Raw genomic sequence first — 23,980 nt, forward strand, 5'->3', positions numbered from 1 at the left:
GCGAGAGGGAAAAGGATACAAGGATACACTAAACAGAAAACAACTACCCACAAAACACAGGTGGGAAAATGCTACCTAAGTATGGTTCCCAATCAGAGACAATGATAGACAGCTGTCCCTGATTGAGAACCATACCCGGCCAAAACAAAGAAATACAACACATAGAAAAATTAACATAGAATGCCCACCCAAATCACACCCTGACCAAACCAAAATAGAGACATAAAAAGCTCTCTAAGGTCAGGGCATAACTGCATGAGGAGCCAAGTTTTTCCAACGGTTTAAGAGAGAGTTCAGAGGGGTTATTTCCTTGTTAATGTGTACAGTAATCAATTATAAAAATATATATATATAAAAATCTTGCCAAGGATGTAGGACATGAGGAAGTGAAGACCTTTTTGATTTAACAAAACAATTTAAGTTATTAGAGCAATCAAAATGTCTGAATTGACTTTATCCATTACACCCAGACCCAGAAAATCAGAGTTGATTTTCTTCTATACTTGACTGGCCAAGGTTAAGCATTCAACCTCAGGGATAGTTACAGTTTTTTCCAACTGCTTACACACAAAATCTTTTCATGTCACACGATTTTTGAAACCTCTCACTCAAAGTGCAAAACTACACACCAAATATCCAAAACCATAAGCTATTTCTCAGCCTTAGACTCAGTTGTCAATTGCATAAAACACTTTTTTCAAAACACTACACACAATTCTCTACCTGAAACACAAAAATCTAACAGGAAGTGACTTGCTTTCCTTTTCCAAACACAACCAATCAAAATGCTACACACCAAATATCCAAAACCATAAGCTATTTCTCAGCCTTAGACTCAGTTGTCAATTGCATAAAACACTTTTTTCAAAACACTACACACAATTCTCTACCTGAAACACAAAAATCTAACAGGAAGTGACTTGCTTTCCTTTTCCAAACACAACCAATCAAAATGCTACACTTATTCACCAGGTCACACACACACTCCTCACATGTGCAAACACTAATAGCTTAACTGATCACTAACCAATCACTGCTTTACTGTAGTATAGGCCTATAAATAGGTCAAAGGTCAGATTACCTGTTTTGAACAATGGATGCCAATAATGGACAGAGAGCAAGAGGAGTAGGAGGGAGAGGTAGAGGAAGAAGAGGATGAGGGCAAAGAAGAGAAGGAAGGAGAGCCATCTCTAATGAGAGGGCAACACTTGTTGATCATGTGATCAACCACGGTTTGACCATGAGAGAGGCTGGACTGAGAGTCCAGCCCAACTTGAGTCGATTTACAGTGGCGTCCATAATTCAAACCTTTAGAAATGAGAACAGGTATGCAACTATCTAATGACTATTTTAGCATTACAGTAATGTACTGTAAAATACGTATGACTGCATAGTATTGCATAAACATTTGTAACTCTAAGCCATCCATTTACTGCACTGCATTGAATGAATGAGGTTGGTTATCATGCTGTACTACCTTTTTTTGTACATTGTTTACAGTTCCTATGCTGAACACATACTGTGTTTGAATTCTGTACAGAGTGGAAAGGCAAAGACATCATGGAGGACGAGGACGCTTGTTTACAGATGTACAAGAGACTGCAATTATAAATATGGTTTTGGCCAACAATGCAATTAGGATTCGAGAGATAAGAGAGCATATCTTGAATAATGACACCATATTTAACAACATCAATGCTGTAAGCCTGTCGACCATACAACGCATCCTCCAACGGCACCGAGTGACGATGAAACAACTTTACAAGGTGCCATTTGAGAGAAACTCTGACAGAGTCAAGAATATGCGACATGACTTTGTAGAGGTATGTATGCAACACTACTTCCAGTACTTCAGACATACCATATTTACTCATCTGTATATCCTTTTGTCTGTTACAGCGAGTATTGGAGCTGGATGCCCATGTAATTCGCCATTAATTTATTTATGTGGATGAGGTTGGCTTCAACCTCACCAAAACCAGGCGCCGCGGAAGAAATGTAATAGGACAGAAGGCAATTACCAATGTCCCTGGACAGCGTGGGGTAATATAACTATGTGTGCTGCCATCACTCAAAACGGGGTCCTCCATCACAATGCCACACTGGGTCCGTACAACACTGGCCATATGCTCACTTTTCTGGATGCAATTTACACAATGCTTGTCCCTGATCCAGATCAGGAGCCTGCTAGATTTGTGGTTTTATGGGACAATGTTAGTTTTCACCGGGCTGTTCTGGTCCAAAACTGGTTTGCCACCCATCCACAATTTGTAGTTTGTACCTACCCCCATATTCACCTTTTCTAAATCCCATAGAGGAATTCTTCTCAGCCTGGCGCTGGAAAGTGTATGATCGCCAACCCTATGCCCGCATGCCGCTTCTCCAGGCAATGGAGGACGCATGTGGGGACATAGAGGTTGCCTCTGACCAAGGTTGGATACGCCATGCTAGGAGATACTTCCCTCGATGTTTGGCAAGAGAAAACGTATCTTGTGATGTGGACTAAGTATTGTGGCCAGACCCAGGCCGGTGAAGAGATGAAGCGTAGCTTGCTTAGCACTGGTGACTGCCCCCCCCCCCCCCCCCCCCCCACCAATTCCTGGACTGCCCCCCCGGGAACCCACACACACAATTGTGTTCTTTACTGTATTCTAAAGAATATACTTTTGGTTTACATATGTTTATGGTTTTGTTCTATGCTACTGTATACAACAGTAATGTTTGGCCTAATAAATATTTTCTGTTTCTACATTGCATTAGTGTTTACAGGGTACTCGTTAAACCTCTCAGCAGATTACTTTCACTGTAGAACATTGTATTGAAATGTAGATATAAGCCTATGAAAGACCAAAGAGCTTTAGATTTAGAACAACAGTGTTTACATGGTATATCCAAAAATGTACTATTATGAAAGCAGTGTTTGCCATTTGATGCAAATGCTTCATTCTGACATGTGTTTATGGCATTTTGAATGCAGTGTTACATTTTGAAGGAGATGTGAGGCATTTTTCATTTTGTGTGTAGAGTTTTGAAAAAAGGAGACCGTTTTGAAAACGTGTGTAAGCAGTTTAATATAGTTAGTTATAGTCATTCCTTTTTTTTAATAAATAGATTTTATGTAGTTTATTTCACATTTATTCATCCAAGTTAGACTCTTTAGGTATATTCTTTTTAAAGGTTTTTGTGATTTTCAACTGAGTTACAAATACAGGGACGCACTTTACAAACTTACTAGGGTATCACAGATCATTAGTATGGAACCCAAAATATCCCTGTTGTTCACTCAGAAGAATTTGAGAGGGCAATATGACCCCTTGGCCGATGTGCCAGGTTTAGCTGATACTATTACAGTAAATCACAGCCATCCATTCAACTTGAACTTTGATATGACACACTATTACACTGACTATCATAACAAGCAAGCAAACCCAACCCTAACTCATACTCAACTGTTTTCAATGCAATAGACTGACAAATTAATAACATTTAATTGGATATGTTGGTTGCATGGTTACCTGATATTTCTGTTTATTCTTTGACAAATGATAATCAATAAACCTACAGAAGCACTGATAGAACAAACATCTGAGACAGCTCTTACTATTTGACCACTTTCTATGTGTGTGTGTGTGGAGAGAGAGAGATGTTACACTAGGTTGGGCAAAGATAATTATTTACTCCACAGCTGTTTTGGGGAAGAGGGGGGTAGGGGTTGAAGCTTGGTCTGGAAGTGGGTGGGGGGGGGGGGGGGGGGGGGGGGGGGGGGGGGGGGCTGAGGTGGTATCATGAAATTCGCGTTTACTTGTACATTGCTAGAAAAGCGTATTTACGAGCCGTCAGATAAGAGGGCTTCAGTGATGAGGAAATGGCCAAAGTTTAAGTTTGTTGAAAAGTTCAGATCAAAAAGTTCAAGTCTCTAAGATCAAAAGTTCAAGTCTCTAAAGTTTGGTAAGCTATAATTTTATCTTGATCCTTATATGTCTTGATCTCTCCCCTTGTTCAGTAGCTCAGAAAGCATCTCTGCATGGAGCATTTTCTGAATCCTGAATATATAGGATGTTACACACAGACATTGCTTCAAGCCATTCCTTTATACCCTTTATGATCCATCTCCTTCACCTTCTCCCCTCTCCTCCCTCTCCTCATTCTTCTGAAATACTGTAACAATCTCAACCACCGCCAAATAGAAGTAGACATTGTGTAAAACTTTTTCTTTCTCTCCCTCCCACTCCCTTTGCTTTCTGTTAACCCCCTACCGCCTCTCCCCTACCCCACTGCTCCTCTCTATGGTCTCTCTCTCTCTTCATCTCTCATGTTGGAAAACAGCTGGGGTTACAGAACAAAACCAGCTATGTCATTTCTCTAAGTTCAACTGACGGACATTTCGATGAAAAAACAAAATAAACCTGTAGTGCATGTTGGCAACATTCTACTCTGCTCTGTCTTTTTTCTACCTTTCTCAAAAGTGTTCAGTTCCTTTTAATGATTCAGGACAGATTCATTGTAAAAACATTTCTGTGGCACTATCATCTGCCCGCCCGCCCGCCCAACCACCCCCACACCCACCCGTCTCCCTCGTGTCAATATCTCCCTCCATTGTGTAATATTTGTTCATCTACAAGGTTCTGTTCTGTTTCAAGCCAGGTCTGTAACTATTTTAGCACTTTCTATGCTATACATGTACAGTATCTATCTGTTAAATATTCTACAATTCAATTATTTGTGCATTTGTAACAGGTTAGGTTCTCTTATCAACACAACGGACATCCTTATCTTTACATATGTCACCAAAAGTAGTCAAAGTCCATTTGAACATGACGACCATATTATGTCATAGGTTCTGTGGTGCTCTATGCAATTCTAGTGCTGTTTTTGTTGGTGATGAACTATTAGGTGAATATTGCAGTTCTCTTCAAACAAATACAGTATAATACATTATTTATGACATTTGTTAGTTTTGATTTATAGATTCAGACCTAGTACTTAATCTCAGCCTTACTCTTTTCAAAACACAAAAAAGTTAGGCTATCTTGGTTTGATGAGGCATATAGAAACTGGCTATACATTATAATCGGCTTATCAGTATGGCCTATGATGATTGTCACACGTAGAAAAGATGAGCTCAGTGGGTTTTTTCAAATGGTTCATTTGTTGCTAGATTGTTTTTGTGTGATGCATACCATAGCATATTTATGAACTTTCACCAAGTTCTAGACCCCTGTGATTGGCTCTGGCCCTTTACAAAAGTATTTTCAATGTTGGCTGCTCTGAGGTTTGCTTTGCCACTGTTCTTATACTGTTCCCACATAGTTTAAAGTGTAAATAAAACCACACGGGTTCAATTATTTTAATCAAAGCTGATCTTGCTGTTTATGGCACTCTTCTGTTTCTCTGTCATGGTGTTATCAGTGTTGTCATGGTGTTGTTGTTGTTATTGTGTTATTGTGTTATTAGTGTTGTGTTGTTAAGCCTATAGATCTTATCAGGTCTGTATCCTTCAACAGATGATGTCGGTGAACATGGTGTCTGACATCAGTCCAGCAGGGGGAGGAAGAGAGCCACATTCTGCCACAGTGGGAGGTAGTAAACCCCTGCACCGCTTCATAAGAGGGGAGCCGAAGAGTATTGGGGTGAGACTGGAAAACAGAGAACTGATGTATTCATTGTTAACAAATACTCCAAGATATCATTGCAGACAAAAATGTAAACTTTGAATTTGAGGATTTACCGTTAATTTAGTGGTAGCACTTTACATTACAGTACAAAATAAAGTGGTAATAACATGGTAATAGCACGGTAACAGGCTACAGTTACTCATAATGAAAACATTATATGCCCAGATACCCCGTCATTTATGTGTAAATATATAATTTCTCTGTCTGGTTGGTTAGATTGTAATGCTGTTCATGGGCTCATCACTCTTCATCTTGGCGATTCCCATGAGAATGGATCCACTGGAGTCCTCTGCGGAGAATTTCACCTCTTTTTGGCTAGGAATCCTGGTATGCATTTCTTGCGTGTGTCTATATAAATCTATCATATTGACAATCCAAATGTCATACCATAACATCTAACTTACAGTAACACATAACTTGGAGTCTTAAGCCCGCATTTTCAAATCTTCCAATCAATGATATCTTTCTCCCATGACAGTTTGTGTTTTTGAATTTATAAACCCGCTCCCTCCACTGTTTTGCAGTTTATCATCTGTGGGCTGTTATACGTGCTCACAGAGAAGAATACTTCAAAACAATTGGTGAGTAACATGAATTGGAATTCAGTGTAAAGGCATTACAGATGTAAGATCTTAATTTGATCACCCTGTTCCAGGATAACTTTCCTGCAGGAAATGTAATTCTCTTGAGTATAAGACGTTTGGTTTGAATTTTATGACCCCTTTAGGTATATATATAAAAATAAAATAATGATTTTATAAAATATTGAAATCGAACTTTAGTACCAAATCCCAGAGAAACGCATTGAATAACACATTCACAAATGGCAAAAAAGACAGTCAAAAAATAAATCATAAGGAATAAGGCTTTGAAGTATCTGTCCTATATGTAGGCGATATAAGAAAGCTCAGGAGGAAAAAAACATATACAGTAGCAGTCAAAAGTTTGGACACACCACTCATTCAAGGGTTTTTCTTTATTTTGACTATTTTCTACATTGTAGGATAATAGTGAAGACATAAAAATTATGAAATAACACATATGGAATCATGTAAACTGAGCAAAAAAAGAAACGTCCCTTTTCAGGACCCTGTCTTTCAAAGATAATTAGTAAAAATCCAAATAACTTTGCAGATCTTCATTGTAAAGGGTTTAAACACTGTTTCGCATGCTTGTTCAATGAACCATAAACAATTAATGAACATGCACCTGTGCAATGGTCGTTAAGACACTAACAGCTTACAGACGGTAGGCAATTAAGGTCATAGTTATGAAAAAGTAGGACACTAAAAAGGCCTTTCTACTGACTCTGAAAAACACCATAATAAAGATGCCCAGGGTCCCTGCTCATCTGTGTGAATGTGCCTTAGGCATGCTGCAAGGAGGCATGAGGACTGCAGATGTTGCCAGGGGAATTAATTGCAATGTCCATACTGTGAGATGCCTAAGACAGCGCTACAGGGAGACAGGACGGACAGCTGATCGTCCTCGCAGTGGCAGACCACGTGTAACAACACCTGTACAGGATCAGTACATCCGAACATCACACCTGCGGGACAGGTACAGGATGGCAACAACAACGGCTCGAGTTACACCAGGAATGCACAATCCCTCCATCAGTGCTCAGACTGTCCGCAATAGGCTGAGAGAGGCTGGACTGAGGGCTTGTAGGCCTGTTGTAAGTCAGGTCCTCACCAGACATCACCGGCAACAACGTCGCCTATGGCCACAAACCCACCGTCGCTGGACCAGACAGGACTGGCAAAAAGTGCTCTTCACTGACGAGTCGCGGTTTTGTCTCACCAGGTATGATGGTCGGATTCGCGTTTATCATCGAAAGAATGAGTGTTACACCGAGGCCTGTACTCTGGAGCGGGATCGATTTGGAGGTGGTGGGTCCGTCATGGTCTGGGGCGGTGTGTCACAGCATCATCGGACTGAGCTTGTTGTCATTGCAGGCAATCTCACCGCTGTGCGTTACAGGGAAGACATCCTCCTCCCTCATGTGGTACCCTTCCTGCAGGCTCATCCTGACATGACCCTCCAGCATGACAATGCCACCAGCCATACTGCTCGTTCTGTGCGTGATTTCCTGCAAGACAGGAATGTCAGTGTTCTACCATGGCAAGCGAAGAGCCCGGATCTCAATCCCATTGAGCACATCTGGGACCTGTTGGATTGGAGGATGAGGGCTAGGGCCATTTCCCCCCAGAAATGTCCGGGAACTTGCAGGTGGCTTGGTGGAAGAGTGGGGTAACATCTCACAGCAAGAACTGGCAAACCTGATGCAGTCCATGAAGAGGAGATGCACTGCAGTACATAATGCAGCTGGTGGCCACACCAGATACTGGCTGTTGCTTTTGATTTTGACCCCCCCTTTGGTCAGGGACACATTATTCAATTTCTGTTAGTCACATGTCTGTGGAACTTGTTCAGTTTATGCCTCAGTTGTTGAATCTTGTTATGTTCATACAAATATTTACACATGTTAAGTTTGCTGAAAATAAATGCAGTTAACAGTGAGAGGACGTTTCTTTTTTTGCTGAGTTTAGTCATCAAAAAAGTGTTAAACAAATCTAAATATATTTTAGATTCTTCAAAGTAGCCACCCTTTGCCTTGATGACAGCTTTGCACACTCTCTCAACCAGCTTTTGAAGGAGTTCCCACATATGCTGACCACTTGTTGGATGCTTTTCCTTCACTCTGCAATGACAACAAGCTCAGTCCGATGATGCTGTGACACACCGCCCCAGACCATGACAGACCCTCCACCTCCAAATCAATCCCGCTCCAGAGTACAGGCCTCGGTGTAACACTCATTCTTTCGATGATAAACGCGAATCCGACCATCATACCTGGTGAGACAAAACCGCGACTCGTCAGTGAAGTTTCACTTTTTGCCAGTCCTGTCTGGTCCAGCGACGGTGGGTTTGTGCCCATAGGCGACGTTGTTGCCGGTGATGTCTGGTGAGGACCTGCCTTACAACAGGCCTACAAGCCCTCAGTCCAGCCTCTCTCAGCCTATTGCGGACAGTCTGAGCACTGATGGAGGGATTGTGCATTCCTGGTGTAACTCGAGCAATTGTTGTTGCCATCCTGTACCTGTCCCGCAGGTGTGATGTTTGGATGTACCGATCCTGTACAGGTGTTGTTACACGTGGTCTGCCACTGCGAGAACGATCAGCTGTCCGTCCTGTCTCCCTGTAGCGCTCTCTTAGGCGTCTCACAGTACGGACATTGCAATTTATTGCCCTGGCCACATCTGCAGTCCTCATGCCTCCTTGCAGCATGCCTAAGGCACATTCACGCAGATGAGCAGGGACCCTGGGCATCTTTCTTATGGTGTTTGCGGCCCAACTAATCCCAAACCATCTGTTGATTGTGGAGGCCAGGTCATCTGATGCAGCACTCCATCACTCTCCTTCTTGGTCAAATAGCCCTTACACAGTCTGGAGGTGTTTTGGGTCATTGGCCTGCTGAAAAACAAATGATAGTCCCAGATAGGATATCGTATCGTTGCAGAATGCTGTGGTAGCAATGCTGGTTAAGTGTGCCTTGATTTCTAAATAAATCACTGACAGTGTCACCAGCAAAGCACCCCCACACTATCACACCTCCTCCTCCATGCTCCATGCAATGGTCTATTTGCATATAGGCCTACTGCAGCTCTGATCGATTATGCCACGCAGGTCTGTGTAGAGTATGGCTTGTCAATGCAATAGAATCCTACTCCGATGCGTGCCTTGAAAGAGACTTTGTCACAAAGTGCTTGCTGTTTTTTCACCATTTTCTTTGTTCTCACCCTCCAGGTGACAGCAAGCCTGGCCCTTAGCATCATCTCTATATTGGGGGTCACAGTGGCTTTCTTTGAATTCCTTAAAGGCATCCTGAATTTGCAGTATTACCATTACAGCTATTATCATTCCTACTATGATGACATCACAAACTCTACCAGAGATGATGTCCCCTGGCGTAAACATCATACGGTAAATGTTGTTGTTGTTGTTGTTGCTGTTGTTGTTGCTGTTGTTGTTGTGAAACTGGATCACTGCTATGTGGAAAAATTATTATTGGCACTCTTCTCTTGGGTATTTGGTTTGTGACAATCTCTTTAAAATCCCATCCAGTAAATGGAATAAAGAAAGGATAAACATCTTATAACACAGCTTTAAACTGTAAACTTTCTCATTCTTTCTAAATAAAGAAACCCTTCATTTTGCTTTCTCCTGACAGGGCCAGTTGCGCAGCCTTGAGGCTGTATTCATGTATCAGAGCTTAGTGGGAATGGTGTTCCTAATAATGATGACAGCATTTGCCAGGGCTGCCTTGCGGTCCAGTAAGACACAGGTAAAGTACTGTGGCAGTGATATACTTTATAACCTCATATTTATCCTAGCCTGGGGCTTGTAGACTGTGGTAAGTATGCCAGTGCAATTAATCAAATACATTTAGATTTTTAAGTGCCCTAAAGAATCTGACATAATCTTATCTGTAAATTATGTTATTACAGTGTATGTTTCAGTGAAGGCTGGTGAGGGGAGTACGACTCATAATAATGGCTGGAACAGAGCAATTGGAATGGCATCAAACACAGAAACCATGTGTTTGATACCATTCCACTCAACCGCTCCAGCCATTACCCCAAGCCTGTCCTCCCCAATTAAGGTTCCACCAACCTCCTGTGGTATGTTTGTACTGTATAGAGTGTACATAATGTTTTTTTTGTTTTTGTCTTGCAAGGTGAATATCTAAGATAAACTCGGCCCTTTTTCTTCTTTACAGGCAATTGTTGTAATGAACAATCTACCATCAGCAGACTGAATGAAGAAAAAGCAAGCATTTTATGACTGTCTCTGCCATGAAGGATGGATAGAAAACTTGGATTTATTGATATAAAATAAATGTATTCAATGTGTAGAACATTTCATTAAATCCACATATAGAAATTGTCTTTGTATACACTTTTCATTTCTACTTTGAAATAAATGTAATAAAATAAAATAAAACATCCATGTAATACAATAGACAATTAACATGATCATTGTATGCCACTCACAGCATTATCATTTCATAGAACACTGTCGGCTTGTTTACTCATTATTGAAAAATCACTTTTTGCTCAAGTATGAGTAAAGCACTCAGTTAAGTGCATACAAATGTCCACTAGACATTTGTTTTGCTCATCTTGATGGTCCAAAATATCATTGCCTTTCTCTTATGCCAGAAACAAGAGCCAGAGAACTCTCTTTCACTGCTTTTATGTTTCTACAAAGGAGGTCACGTCACTCTACACACAATTTATAATGCCTCATTGCCTACTTTAGATATGCGATTTACAAAGATGGTCACTTGTACAGTATAAGACCACTTGAATTAGAGTTGAAGAGAAATCCATCTTAATGATTCATGGTTCATTTTCAGACAATCTATTAATATATCATACAAATCTGAGTCGTCTTCACTTCATCAAACGACATTGCACAATAGACTAATGCCAAAAAGTGCTTTCCCAAATTGTTTTAGTGAGAGAGAACATCTGAAAGCATTTCCTTTTCATCAAATGGCTGGTAGCACAGACTATATTACCAAAAGTGTTTTATTCTTATACGATTGAAATAATTAACAGAAGGATTATTTACCTGCAACAGAGCAGTCTGACTTAGATGATGTGTCCAGTTGGCTCCTTAATAAAGTCTGCTTTAGTTCCTCCATTTGCAAATAAGTAGCAGCTGCAGCAGAGAGAAGAGATTCATCCTGATCTGGTGGGGGTAGTGCCCCAATGTAGATCAATACCAACAGAGACCCCATAATTTCAGTGGGAGGGAATGGAAACTGCAAGTCTAACAGTGCACCTTTACTATGGAAAAGAGAAGCCAGGACGGGACTATAAACTGCCAGGACATTTTGTGGGCCAGATAGAGTTTCCCCGGTTTCAGATTTTGTGGAATCATACAGTCACAAATTTTTAGCTCTATTCTCTGAAAAAATTGTTTCCTCAGCAGGACCACAGCATGTGCCCCACAGCTTTCATCTAGGTTACAGAGTGTTTTAATTACTTGTTTTAATCTAACTCTTTAGAGTGTGGAGTCTTTTGTTCAATATATGTGAAGAGATCTGTAGGCTAGCTAGACAATTGCAAATATTATGACAATTTAAAACATTTTTCAATGATTCTAGAGGGCTTCTGTGCAACAATAAACACTTTTTCAAACCTGTAGAACTGATTTTGAGTTTCATGCACACAACAGGTCGATTTGGTTTTGCATTTATAAAATACAATTAACATCCCAACACGAAACAAGACAGAATAGTGACATTTTATAGGCCTGTCAATACCTAGATTGTAGACCTATTATTATAGCCTACATCACCAGCATTTGCATTAATTCACTCCAGTGGCAATTGTAGCATGTAGATATTGGTGGGGCAAAAAAATAATAATTTGGGATGCATGCCAGCAAAGCCACTACACAACACAACACTAAACAATACATGAATTGCACTATAAAGGTGACAAAGGGTGCCCACAAACTGTTAGGGCCTACATAAAGCTGTCCCAACAGCAGAGTCCCAACAGCAGTCCCAACACCTTACCACAGCTACACCTGGCTATCAGCAGAGCCTTGTCTGGCAGCCGAAACAGTTTAATCAGCCTCATTTACTGCCTTTTACAAAACTATAGCTGATATGGCTGACTTGCTTAAACAAATGTGGTTTCTAATGACAATTGAGATGTACAAACTATGGCATAAGGGGACGACAAGCAGATAAGAGGCAATCCGTGATTTCAATTAAGACATTAATGAGCAAGCTAGGACAGACATAGTTAATATAATTATTTGTTCAGCACTTTGAAATGTACAGCAACAGAATTCAGAACATGGGCCGTTCTTACAGTGTTCTCCCTGTACACCAAGTCAGAGCCGTAGGATAAATAAAGGGGGCATATAAGCAGACAATGAAAGCTCTTACAATATTAGATGATTACATTTCTCAAAAACAGGTTATAGGCTACATGTGCACCACCAAGTCAGAACAGTAGGCGAAATTAAGAAGAGAAAATAAACAACATTATTAGGGTGAGGCACATGGGCCACTAACAGCTTGCTACACAACATACAACATATTTCTTTGTAGCTACATTATACATATCTCCCTCGCATATTACATCATTTATGCAGCAGCATACAATACATTTTTGGACTCAACTTGTTGTGCTGTGCTCACTTGAACAGAAAGGTGGGGCGACGGTCCTTTGTGGACAAATTTTGTCATCAAAGTCTGGCATTCTTTGGATTTATGGTTCTTTCAAGACAACTGGGAACTCAAGAAAAAAAAGTTGAATCATGATGACGTCAGTGATCTTCAGGTCGTAGCTCTAGAAAGAGGCCCAAGTTCCAAATTTACAATTTCGAGTTGGATGAACATTCAAAAAGTATTTTCCCAGTCGTAGCTCGTTTTTCCCAAGTTCCCAGTTGTCTTGAACTCACTAAAGTCAGATTTTGCAGTTCCCGAGTTAACAGTTGTTTTGAGCACGGCACAAATCATGTTTCATTGACAGCATGGCCAATGTTGTATGTTTATCATTTTAAACTAGGAAAAGAGACCATTAATCTTAGACTTGAGACCACACAGCCACTCTACTGAATAGCAGGCTAATGATTGTTTTGCAATGCTTGCAGTTAGACACACTGATTCCTTCTAAACTACTCATTGTTGAATTTGCGATTTCCAACTTGTTGTGTAATGTTTATAATGTTTATGTCCAATGGCCGATGAGCACCGATACGTTTTATCTATAATTTCTCTTCATTATTTCTCTTCATATGACAAGGATTAAAAAGGATTTGTCAGTAGATTGTCGACTTGATTCATGATGATGACTGCTAACTAAGATTTTGAAAGGATGATGTTGACATGATCAGTCTAATCAAAGCGACTGTAGATATAACGTGATTTGACATAATTTTATCTGCGGCCAATGACCTTTAGCCTTCTTGGAAGGGCACTTCTGATGTAACTCTATGGCAGCACCCAAAGGGCTCACATTCTTGATATCTACCTTTACTAAAGGTGGGTGACATAGTGTCCCCATGAGTGACAGAACACTGAGCCAATCACGGTGCAAGGCTGAGCCATTTAATACAATGCCACTTAATATAATGTTTACATGTTTACCTCATCTCATATGTATATGTATATACTGTACTCTATATCATCTACTGCATCTTGCCATCTTTATGTAATACATGTATCACTAGCCACTTTAAACAATGCCACTTTATGTTTATATACCCTACATTACTCATCTCATATGTATATACTGTACTCTATACCATCTACTGCATCTTGCCTATGCCGTTCTGTACCATCACTCATTCATATATCTTTATGTACATATTCTTTATCCCTTTACACTTGTGTGTATAAGGTAGTAGTTGTGGAATTGTTAGGTTAGATTACTCGTTGGATATTACTGCATTGTCGAAACTAGAAGCACAAGCATTTCGCTACACTCGCATTAACATCTGCTAACCATGTGTATGTGACAAATAAAATTTGATTTGAGCCAATCACGGTGCAATGCTCCTATTTTCTGCTGTCTTGCCCCATCACCACAGAAAGCATGAGCTAGGCTTAAACACCTGCATTTTGGAGCTGCCTTACTCAAGAAAACAAAAAAGAGACCATGTTTGTATGCGACTTTATTAACTCAATGATATATATACATTTTTTTTTACATTGTTTGCAAACTGATATGTGACACGTATTAATGCCAAAATAACATGCAAAAAACATGTAAAGGCTCTGCCCCACCTGCCCTGAATGACGGGTCGCCACTGATTCACTCAATAAATCGACCATATATTCAGTATGTACAGGTCCACAGTGATAAAGTTGGCATTTGCTGCAATAAGTGTGAAACACTGGATTAAATTCTGAAATAATTACATTTCACATTTTCATTAAGTAGGCCTATAGTTTTATATACTGGTTAATAGCATATAAGATAATCGAAAATCAATAAAATAAGACAAACCTATTGTGTTACATTCATCGGTAAAAGCACTCTTCTTAAATAAGTGCATAGAATCCTTGCAAAAGTTACATCTAAATAGAAGCAATAATTCACTCAGGCCGTTGAACTTTTTTTTTTTTTTTTCAGTTCCCGTCTACTTAACTGGGTGGGTCTCCCATCGACACCAATGCAATTGGAGGTTGGTCTGGTCTACTTTTTTTTACTAGGCAAGCCAGTTAAGAACAAATTCTTATTTTCAATGATGGCCTAGGAACAGTGGGCTAACTGCCTTGTTCAGGGGCAGAACAACAGATTTTTACCTTTTACCTTTACCTACTTAGCTCATTGACTTTCATTGAACCCAAAAAATTAACAACAAAAAACAGCAAGCGAGGTGTTTCGCTTCTTCTGTCTCTGATAGAAATACCTGGGTATATGCCCGGTTTAGAAGTTTACATACACCGAGCTGACTGTGGATTTAAACAGCTTGGAAAATTCCAGAAAATGATGTCATGGCTTTAGAAGCTTCTGCTAATTGACATCATTTGAGTCAATTGGAGGTGTACCTGTGGATGTATTTCAAGGCCTACCTTCAAACTCAGTGCCTCTTTGCTTGACATCATGGGAAAATCAAAAGAAATCAGCCAAGACCTTGGAAAAGTCTGATTCATCCTTGGGAGCAATTTCCAAAAGCCTGAAGGTACCACGTTCATCTGTACAAACAATAGCACGCAAGTATAAACACCATGGGACCACGCAGCCATCATACCGCTCAGAAAGGAGACGTGTTCTGTCTCCTAGAGATGAATGTACTTTGGTACGAAAAGTGCAAATCAATCCCAGAACAACAGCACCAGACCATGTGAAGATGCTGGAGGAAACAGGTACAAAAGTATCTATATCCACAGTAAAACGAGTCCTATATCGACATAACCTGAAAGGCCACTGCTCCAAAACCGCCATAAAAAAGCCAGACTACGGTTTGCAACTGCACATGGGGACAAAGATTGTACTTTTTGGAGAAATGTCCCCTGGTCTGATGAATCAAAAATAGAAATGTTTGGCCATAGTGACCATCGTTATGTTTGGATGAAAATGGGGGAGGCTTGCAAGCCACAGAACACCATCCCAACCTTGAAGCATGGGGCTGGCAGCATCATGTTGTGGGGGTGCTTTGCTGCAGGAAAGAGTGGTGCACTTCACAAAATAGATGGCATCATGAGGAAGGTACATTATGTAGATATATTGAAGCAACATCTCAAGACATCGGTCAGGAAGTTAAAGCTTGGCTGCAAATGGGTCTTCCAAATGGACAATGACCCCAAGCATACTTCCAAAGTTGTGGCAAAATGGCTTAAGGACAACAAAGTCAAGGTATTGGAGTGGCCATCACAAAGCCCTGACCTCAATTCTATAGAAATTTGGTGGGCAGAACTGAAAAATCGTGTGCGAGCAAGGAGGCCTACAAACCTGACTCAGTTACACCAGCTCTGTCAGGAGGAATGGGCCAAAATTCACCCAACTTATTGTGGGAAGCTTGTGGAAGGCTACCCAAAATGTTTAACCCAAGTTAAACAATTTAAAGGCAATGCTACCAAATACTAGTTGAGTGTTTGTAAACTTCTGACCCCCTGGGAATGTGATGAAATAAATAAAAGCTGAAATAAATCATTCTCTCTACTATTATTCTCACATTTCACATTCTTAAAATAAAGTGGTGATCCTAACTGACCTAAGACAGGGATTTTTTACAAGGATTAAGTGTCAGGAATTGTGAAAAACTGAGTTTAAATGTATTTGGCTAAGGTGTATGTAAACTTCCGACTTCAACTGTATATATACAATATGGGCTCCCTACTGGCGCAGCGGTCTAAGGCAGTGCTAGAGGCATCACTACAGACCCTAGTTCAATCCTGAGGCTGTATCACAACCGGATGTGATCGGGAGTCCCATGGGGCGGCGCACAATTGCGCCCAGACCTCACAACCGTAAAGGGCAATGTGTTCTATAACTGATTCAAGTATTGTTAGCCAGATCCTAATTGGTGTCAAATTTTCTGTTCCTTTTGATGACATAGAAGGCCTTTCTTGCCTTGTCTCTCAGCTCGTTCACAGCTTTATGGAAGTTACCTGTGGTGCTTATGTTTAGGCTGAGGTATGTATGTCTAGATGGAATTTGTATTTGTGGTCCTGGCAACTGGACACTTTTTGGAACACAATTATTTTTGTCTTTATGAGATGTACTGTCAGGGCCCTGTTTACTGTCTCTCTCTCCCTCCCTCCCTCCGCTGAGACTAATGCCGTGTTCAAAACAACTGGGAACTCGGAAATCTCAGACTTCCGACTTCAGTGTTTTCAAGACGACTGGGAAAAATAGGAAAGGAAACTCAAGCATCTTTCTAGAGCCCCAACTTTCCGACCTGAAGATCACTGACTTCAAATCAAACTTTATTTGTAACGCGCCGAATACAACAGGTATTCCTTACCGAGGAATGCTTACTTACAAGCCCTTAACCAACAGTGCAGTTCAAGAAGGAGTTAAGAAAGTATTTACCAAATAAACTAAAGTAAAAAATAAAGTAACACAATAAAATAATAATAACGAGGTTATATACACAGGGTACCGCCTCATTATTGTTATTTTATTATGTAAATTTGTCATTCTTTTTTACTTTAGTTTATTTGGAAAATATTTTCTTAACTCATAATTCAGTCTTGTTTTTATTCCAAGTTCCCATTTGTCTTGAAAGCACCTTAACCATCAGTCCAGTAAAATAAAAAGCAAATTATTTGAATTTATGCTCAGCTATGCTTTGCAAGTGATACACGAACTGATCTATTTTGTTGTCAAAGCTTGAGTTTTGAAAGATAATATGGTCTGAGAATACAATATTGGTAGGCAAGGTATATAGCCAATATGCTGTGATAATGTATTAGGCCTACTGCACAAACCTCATTCCTACAGAACTGTTTTTATTAGGTTAATGTAAAAAATTTGTTATGTCATGTTTAAAAAAAACAAAGGTTGAGACGAGCACGCAAATGCTGATTGGCTGACAGCCATGATATATCAGACAGTATACCACGGGTATGACAAAACATTTATTTTACTGCTCTAATTACATTGGTAACCAGTTTATAATAGCAATAAGGTACCTCTGAAGTTTGTGGTATATGGCCAATATACCACAGCTAGGGGCTGTATCCAGACACCAAGCATTGCATTGTGCGTAAGAACAGCCCTTAGCCATGGTATATTGACCATATACCACACCCCATCGGCACAGAATATCATTGTGTTTGTCTGGTGTGGACGCCAGGTAGGCTAGAGGTTGGTCAGCAGTCCCAGGATTGCCAGTTCGAATCTTAAGTCAGTGAGTAAACTGTCAACTGGAGGGTTGCTGCCAACATCTAGTATCAGTTACAACCAATGACATACATTGTGTGTACAAAATATATTTTCTATAACCAAAAATATTGTATTTTCAGCTGTTTGAAGCTGGTGTACAAAACTGAAAGTATAAGATGCAAAATCGAAACTGAAGAACAGAAAGCAAAGAAATCACACACATTGAACAAATCTACGCTTCTTAGACTTAATTTCAATGGGAATGAGAGATCTATAGCTCACATGTCTATGTGAATTTGGTCAGGTGCCCCAAAGATTTAACAACTTCTTAGGGATAGCCCCCTTTTTAAAAAAATGTGCCTAAAATGACATATCCAAATCTAACTGCCTGTAGCTCAGGCCCTGAAGCAAGAATATGCATATTCTTGGTACCATTTGAAAGGAAACACTTTGAAGTTTGTGGAAATGTGAATTGAATGTAGGAGAATATAACACAATAGATCTGGTAGAAGAAAATACTATTTTTTTAAAAATAATAAATAACTTTTTTCTACCACCATCTTTGAAATGCAACAGAACAGTCCTAATTCTAGCCATCACTCTAATTTCGATGGTGTCCACAAGATGGCAGCAGTGTATATGCATAGTTTCAGATGGATAACTTGCAGTATGAGCGAACTACATGACATTTAGTGTGAAGTCACCCAGGTACATTTAGGCAAATCGTGAAGGAGACATTTGCATTCATATTACATTTTTCTGCAAGAATATCGTCAAATCTGTATGCTTGGACTTTGATTTAGTTTTTCCAGTAGTAGCAGCCATATTATAAGTTCCTCCACTCATCACTGTCAAACGCTCCCTGAAACACTTCAGCGAGCAGGCCTTTCTAAACGACCTGGCCCGGGTATCCTGAGGATGCCTGGTTATTTTTTTTAAATGCCTTCCTCACCATCTTAAATAAGCATGCCCCATTCAAGAAATGTAGAACCGGGAACAGATATAGCCCTTGGTTCTCTCCAGACCTGACTGCCCTTAACCAACACAAAAACATTCTATGACGTTCTGCATTAGCATCGAACAGCCCCCGTGATATGCAACTTTTCAGGGAAGTTAGAAACCAATATACACAGGCAGTTAGAAAAGCTAAGGCTAGCTTTTTCAAGCAGAAATTTGCTTCCTGCAACACAAACTCAAAAAAGTTCTGGGACACTGTAAAGTCCATGGAGAATAAGAAAACCTCCTCCCAGCTACCCACTGCACTGAGGATAGGAAACTCTGTCACCACCGATAAATCCACTATAATTGGGAATTTCAATAAGCATTTTTCTACGGCTGGCCATGCTTTCCACCTGGCTACCCCTACCCCGGTCAACAGCACTGCACCCACCACAGCAACTCGCACAAGCCTTCCCCATTTCTCCTTCTCCTAAATCCAGTCAGCTGATGTTCTGAAAGAGCTGAAAAATCTGGACCCCTACAAATCAGCCGGGCTAGACAATCTGGACCCTTTCTTTCTAAAACTATCTGCCGAAATTGTTGCAACCCCTATTACTAGCCTGTTCAACCTCTCTTTCATGTCGTCTGAGATTCCCAAAGATTGGAAAGCAGCTGCAGTCATCCCCCTCTTCAAAGGGGGGGAAACTCTTGACCCAAACTGCTACAGACCTAAATCTATCCTACCCTGCCTTTCTAAGGTCTTCGAAAGCCAAGTCAACAAACAGATTACAGACCATTTCGAATCCCACCGCACCTTCTCCGCTATGAAATCTGGTTTCAGAGCTGGTCATGGGTGCACCTCAGCCACGCTCAAGGTCCTAAACGATATCTTAACCGCCATCGATAAGAAACAATACTGTGCAGCCGTATTCATTGACCTGGCCAAGGCTTTCGACTCTTTCAATCACCACATCCTCATCGGCAGACTCGATAGCCTTGGTTTCTCAAATGATTGCCTCGCCTGGTTCACCAACTACTTCTCTGATAGAGTTCAGTGTGTCAAATCGGAGGGCCTGTTGTCTGGGCCTCTGGCAGTCTCTATGGGGGTGCCACAGGGTTCAATTCTTGGGCCGACTCTCTTCTCTGTATACATCAATGATGTCGCTCTTGCTGCTGGTGAGTCTCTGATCCACCTCTACGCAGACAACACCATTCTGTATACTTCTGGCCCTTCTTTGGACACTGTGTTAACAACCCTCCAGACGAGCTTCAATGCCATACAACTCTCCTTCCGTGGCCTCCAACTGCTCTTAAATACAAGTAAAACTAAATGCATGCTATTCAACCAATTGCTGCCTGCACCTGCCCGCCCGTCCAGCATCACTACTCCGGACGGTTCTGACTTAGAATATGTGGACAACTACAAATACCTAGGTGTCTGGTTAGACTGTAAACTCTCCTTCCAGACTCACATCAAACATCTCCAATCCAAAGTCGCAACAAAGCATCCTTCACTCATGCTGCCAAACATACCCTCGTAAAACTGACCATCCTACCGATCCTCGACTTCGGCGATGTCATTTACAAAATAGCCTCCAATACCCTACTCAATAAATTGGATGCAGTCTATCACAGTGCCATCCGTTTTGTCACCAAAGCCCCATATACTACCCACCACTGCGACCTGTACGCTCTCGTTGGCTGGCCCTCGCTTCATACTCGTCGCCAAACCCACTGGCTCCAGGTCATCTACAAGACCCTGCTAGGTAAAGTCCCCCCTTATCTCAGCTCGCTGGTCACCATAGCAGCACCCACCTGTAGCATACGGTCCAGCAGGTATATCTCTCTGGTCACCCCCAAAACCAATTCCTCCTTTGGCCGCCTCTCCTTCCAGTTCTCTGCTGCCAATGACTGGAACGAACTACAAAAATCTCTAAAACTGGAAACACTTATCTCCCTAACTAGCTGTCAGAGCAGCTCACAGATTACTGCACCTGTACATAGCCCATCTATAATTTAGCCCAAACAACTACCACTTCCCCTACTGTATTTATTTATTTTGCTCCCCATTATTTCTATTTCTACTTTGCACATTCTTCCACTGCAAATCTACCATTACAGTGTTTTACTTGCTATATTGTATTTACTTCGCCACCATGGCCTTTTTTTGCCTTTACCTCCCTTATCTCACCTCATTTGCTCACATTGTATATACTTATTTTTCTACTGTATTATTGACTGTATGTTTGTTTTACTCCATGTGTAACTCTGTGTTGTTGTATGTGTCGAACTGCTTTGCTTTATCTTGGCCAGGTCGCAATTGTAAATGAGAATTTGTTCTCAACTTGCCTTCCTGGTTAAATAAAGGTTAAATAAATAAAAAAAAATTTTTTTTTTTTTTTTGTTGCAAAAGACAGTTTTCATAACTGCGTTAGCAGCTACATTTTGCAACAGATACAGGGTTTCTGGATACTCCCGTAAAGCCCAGCTCATTGGCTATCTAGCTAGCTTTGTTTGACCCCGATTGGTGCTTATTTGACGCGTCATCGGCGTGCCATGAAGGTGTCGCTCTCTGACCAAATTTGGTGTCCTATAGGATATACTACACCCCTAATTATATAGTGAAGTCTGGTTACGTTCTAGGATCTCTGAGGAATACATACGGACATGATTTGACTGGTTGAAACAACGTTTAGGGTTAGATTTTCACAGATTCCTTTCTTTGCAAATTGAACAAGTGGAAATACAAAATCGATGCATGCTATATGGACCTTTTTAGGATATGAAAAAGGATTTCATCTAACAAAACGACACTTCATGTTATCTCTGGGACCCTTTGGATGATAAATCAGAGCAAGATTTCAGAATGTAAGTACACATTTCACCTTCAGAGGTGAATTTATCAAACCTATCGTGGTGAAAAAAGTGTTTGTTGTCAGGAGCTCTCCTCAAACAATAGCATGGCAATATTTCGCAGTAATAGCTACTGTAAATTGGACAATGCAGTTATATTAACAAGAATTTAAGCTTTCAGCAGATATAAGACACTTATATGTATCGACATTTGTTGTTTCGCTAAAATCTGTGATCGTGACACAAGGCGCTGCATGATTTACAACTGTCCCGTTGACGGGATGCCGATCCCTAAGATCTTGTACACTGCCAATGATGAAGTCTGTAAAAAGACTTAGATAAGTGCATGTGACATATGAAAAACATTAAAGTTTCTCTGGTAAAATATATACACACACTAACTGTACAAAACATTAGGAACACCTGCTCTTTCCATGACATGGTGACCAGGTGAATGCTATGATCCCTTATTGATGTATCCTGTTAAATCCACTTCAATCAATGTAGATGAAGGGGAGGAGTCAGATTAAATAATGATTCACCTCTTCAGATTGGGTTTGTGTGCCATTCAGATGGTGAATGGGCAAGACAAAATATTTAAGTGCATTTGAACGGGGTATGGTAGTAGGTGCCAGGCGCACCGGTTTGAGTGTGTCAAGAACTGCAAGACTGCTGTGTTTTTCACGCTCAACAGTTTCCCGTGTGTATCAAGAATGGTTCATCACCCAAAGGACATCCAGCCTGTATTCAACCATGGCCAGTGGTTGAATACAGGTCATTGATGAAAGAGGACAAAGGAGGCTGACACGAATTGTGCAGCGCAAGTGACCGGCTACAGTTAGTCAACTGACAGTCCATGAAAACATTGGTGCCCTAAAACCCATAGAAGAATGCACAACTTGCCGTACTTTTACACGAATTGGGTAACCGACGACCTTAAAGTGTTTCACTTCTTTCAGCAAAAAACAACTGAGGTTGCAGACTAAGGAACGAAAACACAGAATACTGGAGAATTGGAAACACATTGCCTGGTCTGATGAATCCCAGTTCCTGCTGTTTCATGCTTATGTGAGGACTAGGGTATGGAAAAAACACGAGTACATGCATCAATCATGCCGCATGCCAACATTGCAGGGTAGTGGTGTTGGTGTGGGGTGAGTTTTCATAGCACACATTGGGCCCCTTGATAAAAGTGGAGCAACATTTGAATGTCACAGGATAGCTAAACATCATTACCAATTAGGTGCATCCCTTCATGGCAGCAGTGTATACATCTGTGAATTATTTTTTTCCCAGCAGGATAATGTCTCATGCCACAAGGCTAGGATTGTCCAGGAATGGTTCTCACGAACATGACAGTGAATTCAGCTTACTGCAGTGGCCTGCCCAATCACCAGATCTCAATCCAATTGAGCATCTGTGGGATGAGATGGAACAAGCTATTTGGAGTAGAGATCCACTACCAGCCAACTTGACACAACTGTGGGAAGCAATGGAGTCAACTAGGGCCAGCATCCCTGTGGAACGCTTTTGACACCTTGTAGAGTCCATGCCCTGACGAATTGAGACTGTTCCGAGGGCAAAATGTGGTGCAACTCAATATTAGGAAGGTGTTCCTAATGTTTTGTACACTCAGTGTAATATATATATATATTAGATGTATCTCCTGCCATTCCTTGTGCCCTTGAGCAAGGCACCTAAATTGCTGGGGCGCTGCATTGCGGCGGACATTGTAGTCTAATCTCGGTCGCAGTTGTAAATGAAAACTTGTTCTCAACTAGCCTACCTGGTTAAATAAAGGTGAAATAAAAAAATAATCTCTAAGAGGTGTTGGGATAAAGCTCTGACAAAAAAAAATCCATCAACATAGCAATACCAATGTGTTATAACTCTGGCTTTCCGTCATATGTTGTACATCATTTTTCATAAAACCATCATGTCTGCGCAGTTGAGAAAATAACATGTATGGAGTCCAAGGCGCATAAAGCACCTTCAAAGAATACACTAATCTTTGTAAACTAAAGAACAAATTTAAAGTTCCACATCACGGCGTGCAAGTTGCATTGTACTGGCTTCCAATGGGAGGTCCATTCTATATACTTAATTTCTATGCTTGTAAAAGGTCTACCTCAACACCGCACAGTC

The 23,980-nt window shown here is 40.8% G+C and overlaps 1 protein-coding gene across 3 annotated transcripts; it reads left to right on the forward strand.

Moving 5' to 3' along the window:
• The first annotated feature begins 3,833 nt into the window (after positions 1-3,833).
• On the forward strand, positions 3,834-10,702 carry LOC120046655 (membrane-spanning 4-domains subfamily A member 15-like). Of its 3 annotated transcripts, none has more exons than XM_038992049.1 (7): positions 3,834-3,948; positions 5,505-5,630; positions 5,892-6,002; positions 6,200-6,256; positions 9,486-9,662; positions 9,910-10,023; positions 10,459-10,702. In XM_038992049.1, exons 2-7 carry the CDS (start codon positions 5,505-5,507, stop codon positions 10,495-10,497), a joined length of 624 nt encoding a protein of 207 aa, XP_038847977.1. In that variant the 5' UTR covers positions 3,834-3,948; the 3' UTR covers positions 10,498-10,702. The 3 variants fall into 3 exon arrangements, with proteins under 3 accessions (XP_038847977.1, XP_038847975.1, XP_038847976.1); XM_038992047.1 differs by lacking the exon at positions 3,834-3,948 and adding an exon at positions 4,548-4,644; XM_038992048.1 differs by lacking the exon at positions 3,834-3,948 and adding an exon at positions 4,821-4,893.
• The last annotated feature ends 13,278 nt before the right edge of the window (positions 10,703-23,980 follow it).

Source organism: Salvelinus namaycush, chromosome 4 (genome assembly GCF_016432855.1).
Source record: "Salvelinus namaycush isolate Seneca chromosome 4, SaNama_1.0, whole genome shotgun sequence".
NCBI lineage: Eukaryota > Metazoa > Chordata > Actinopteri > Salmoniformes > Salmonidae > Salvelinus > Salvelinus namaycush.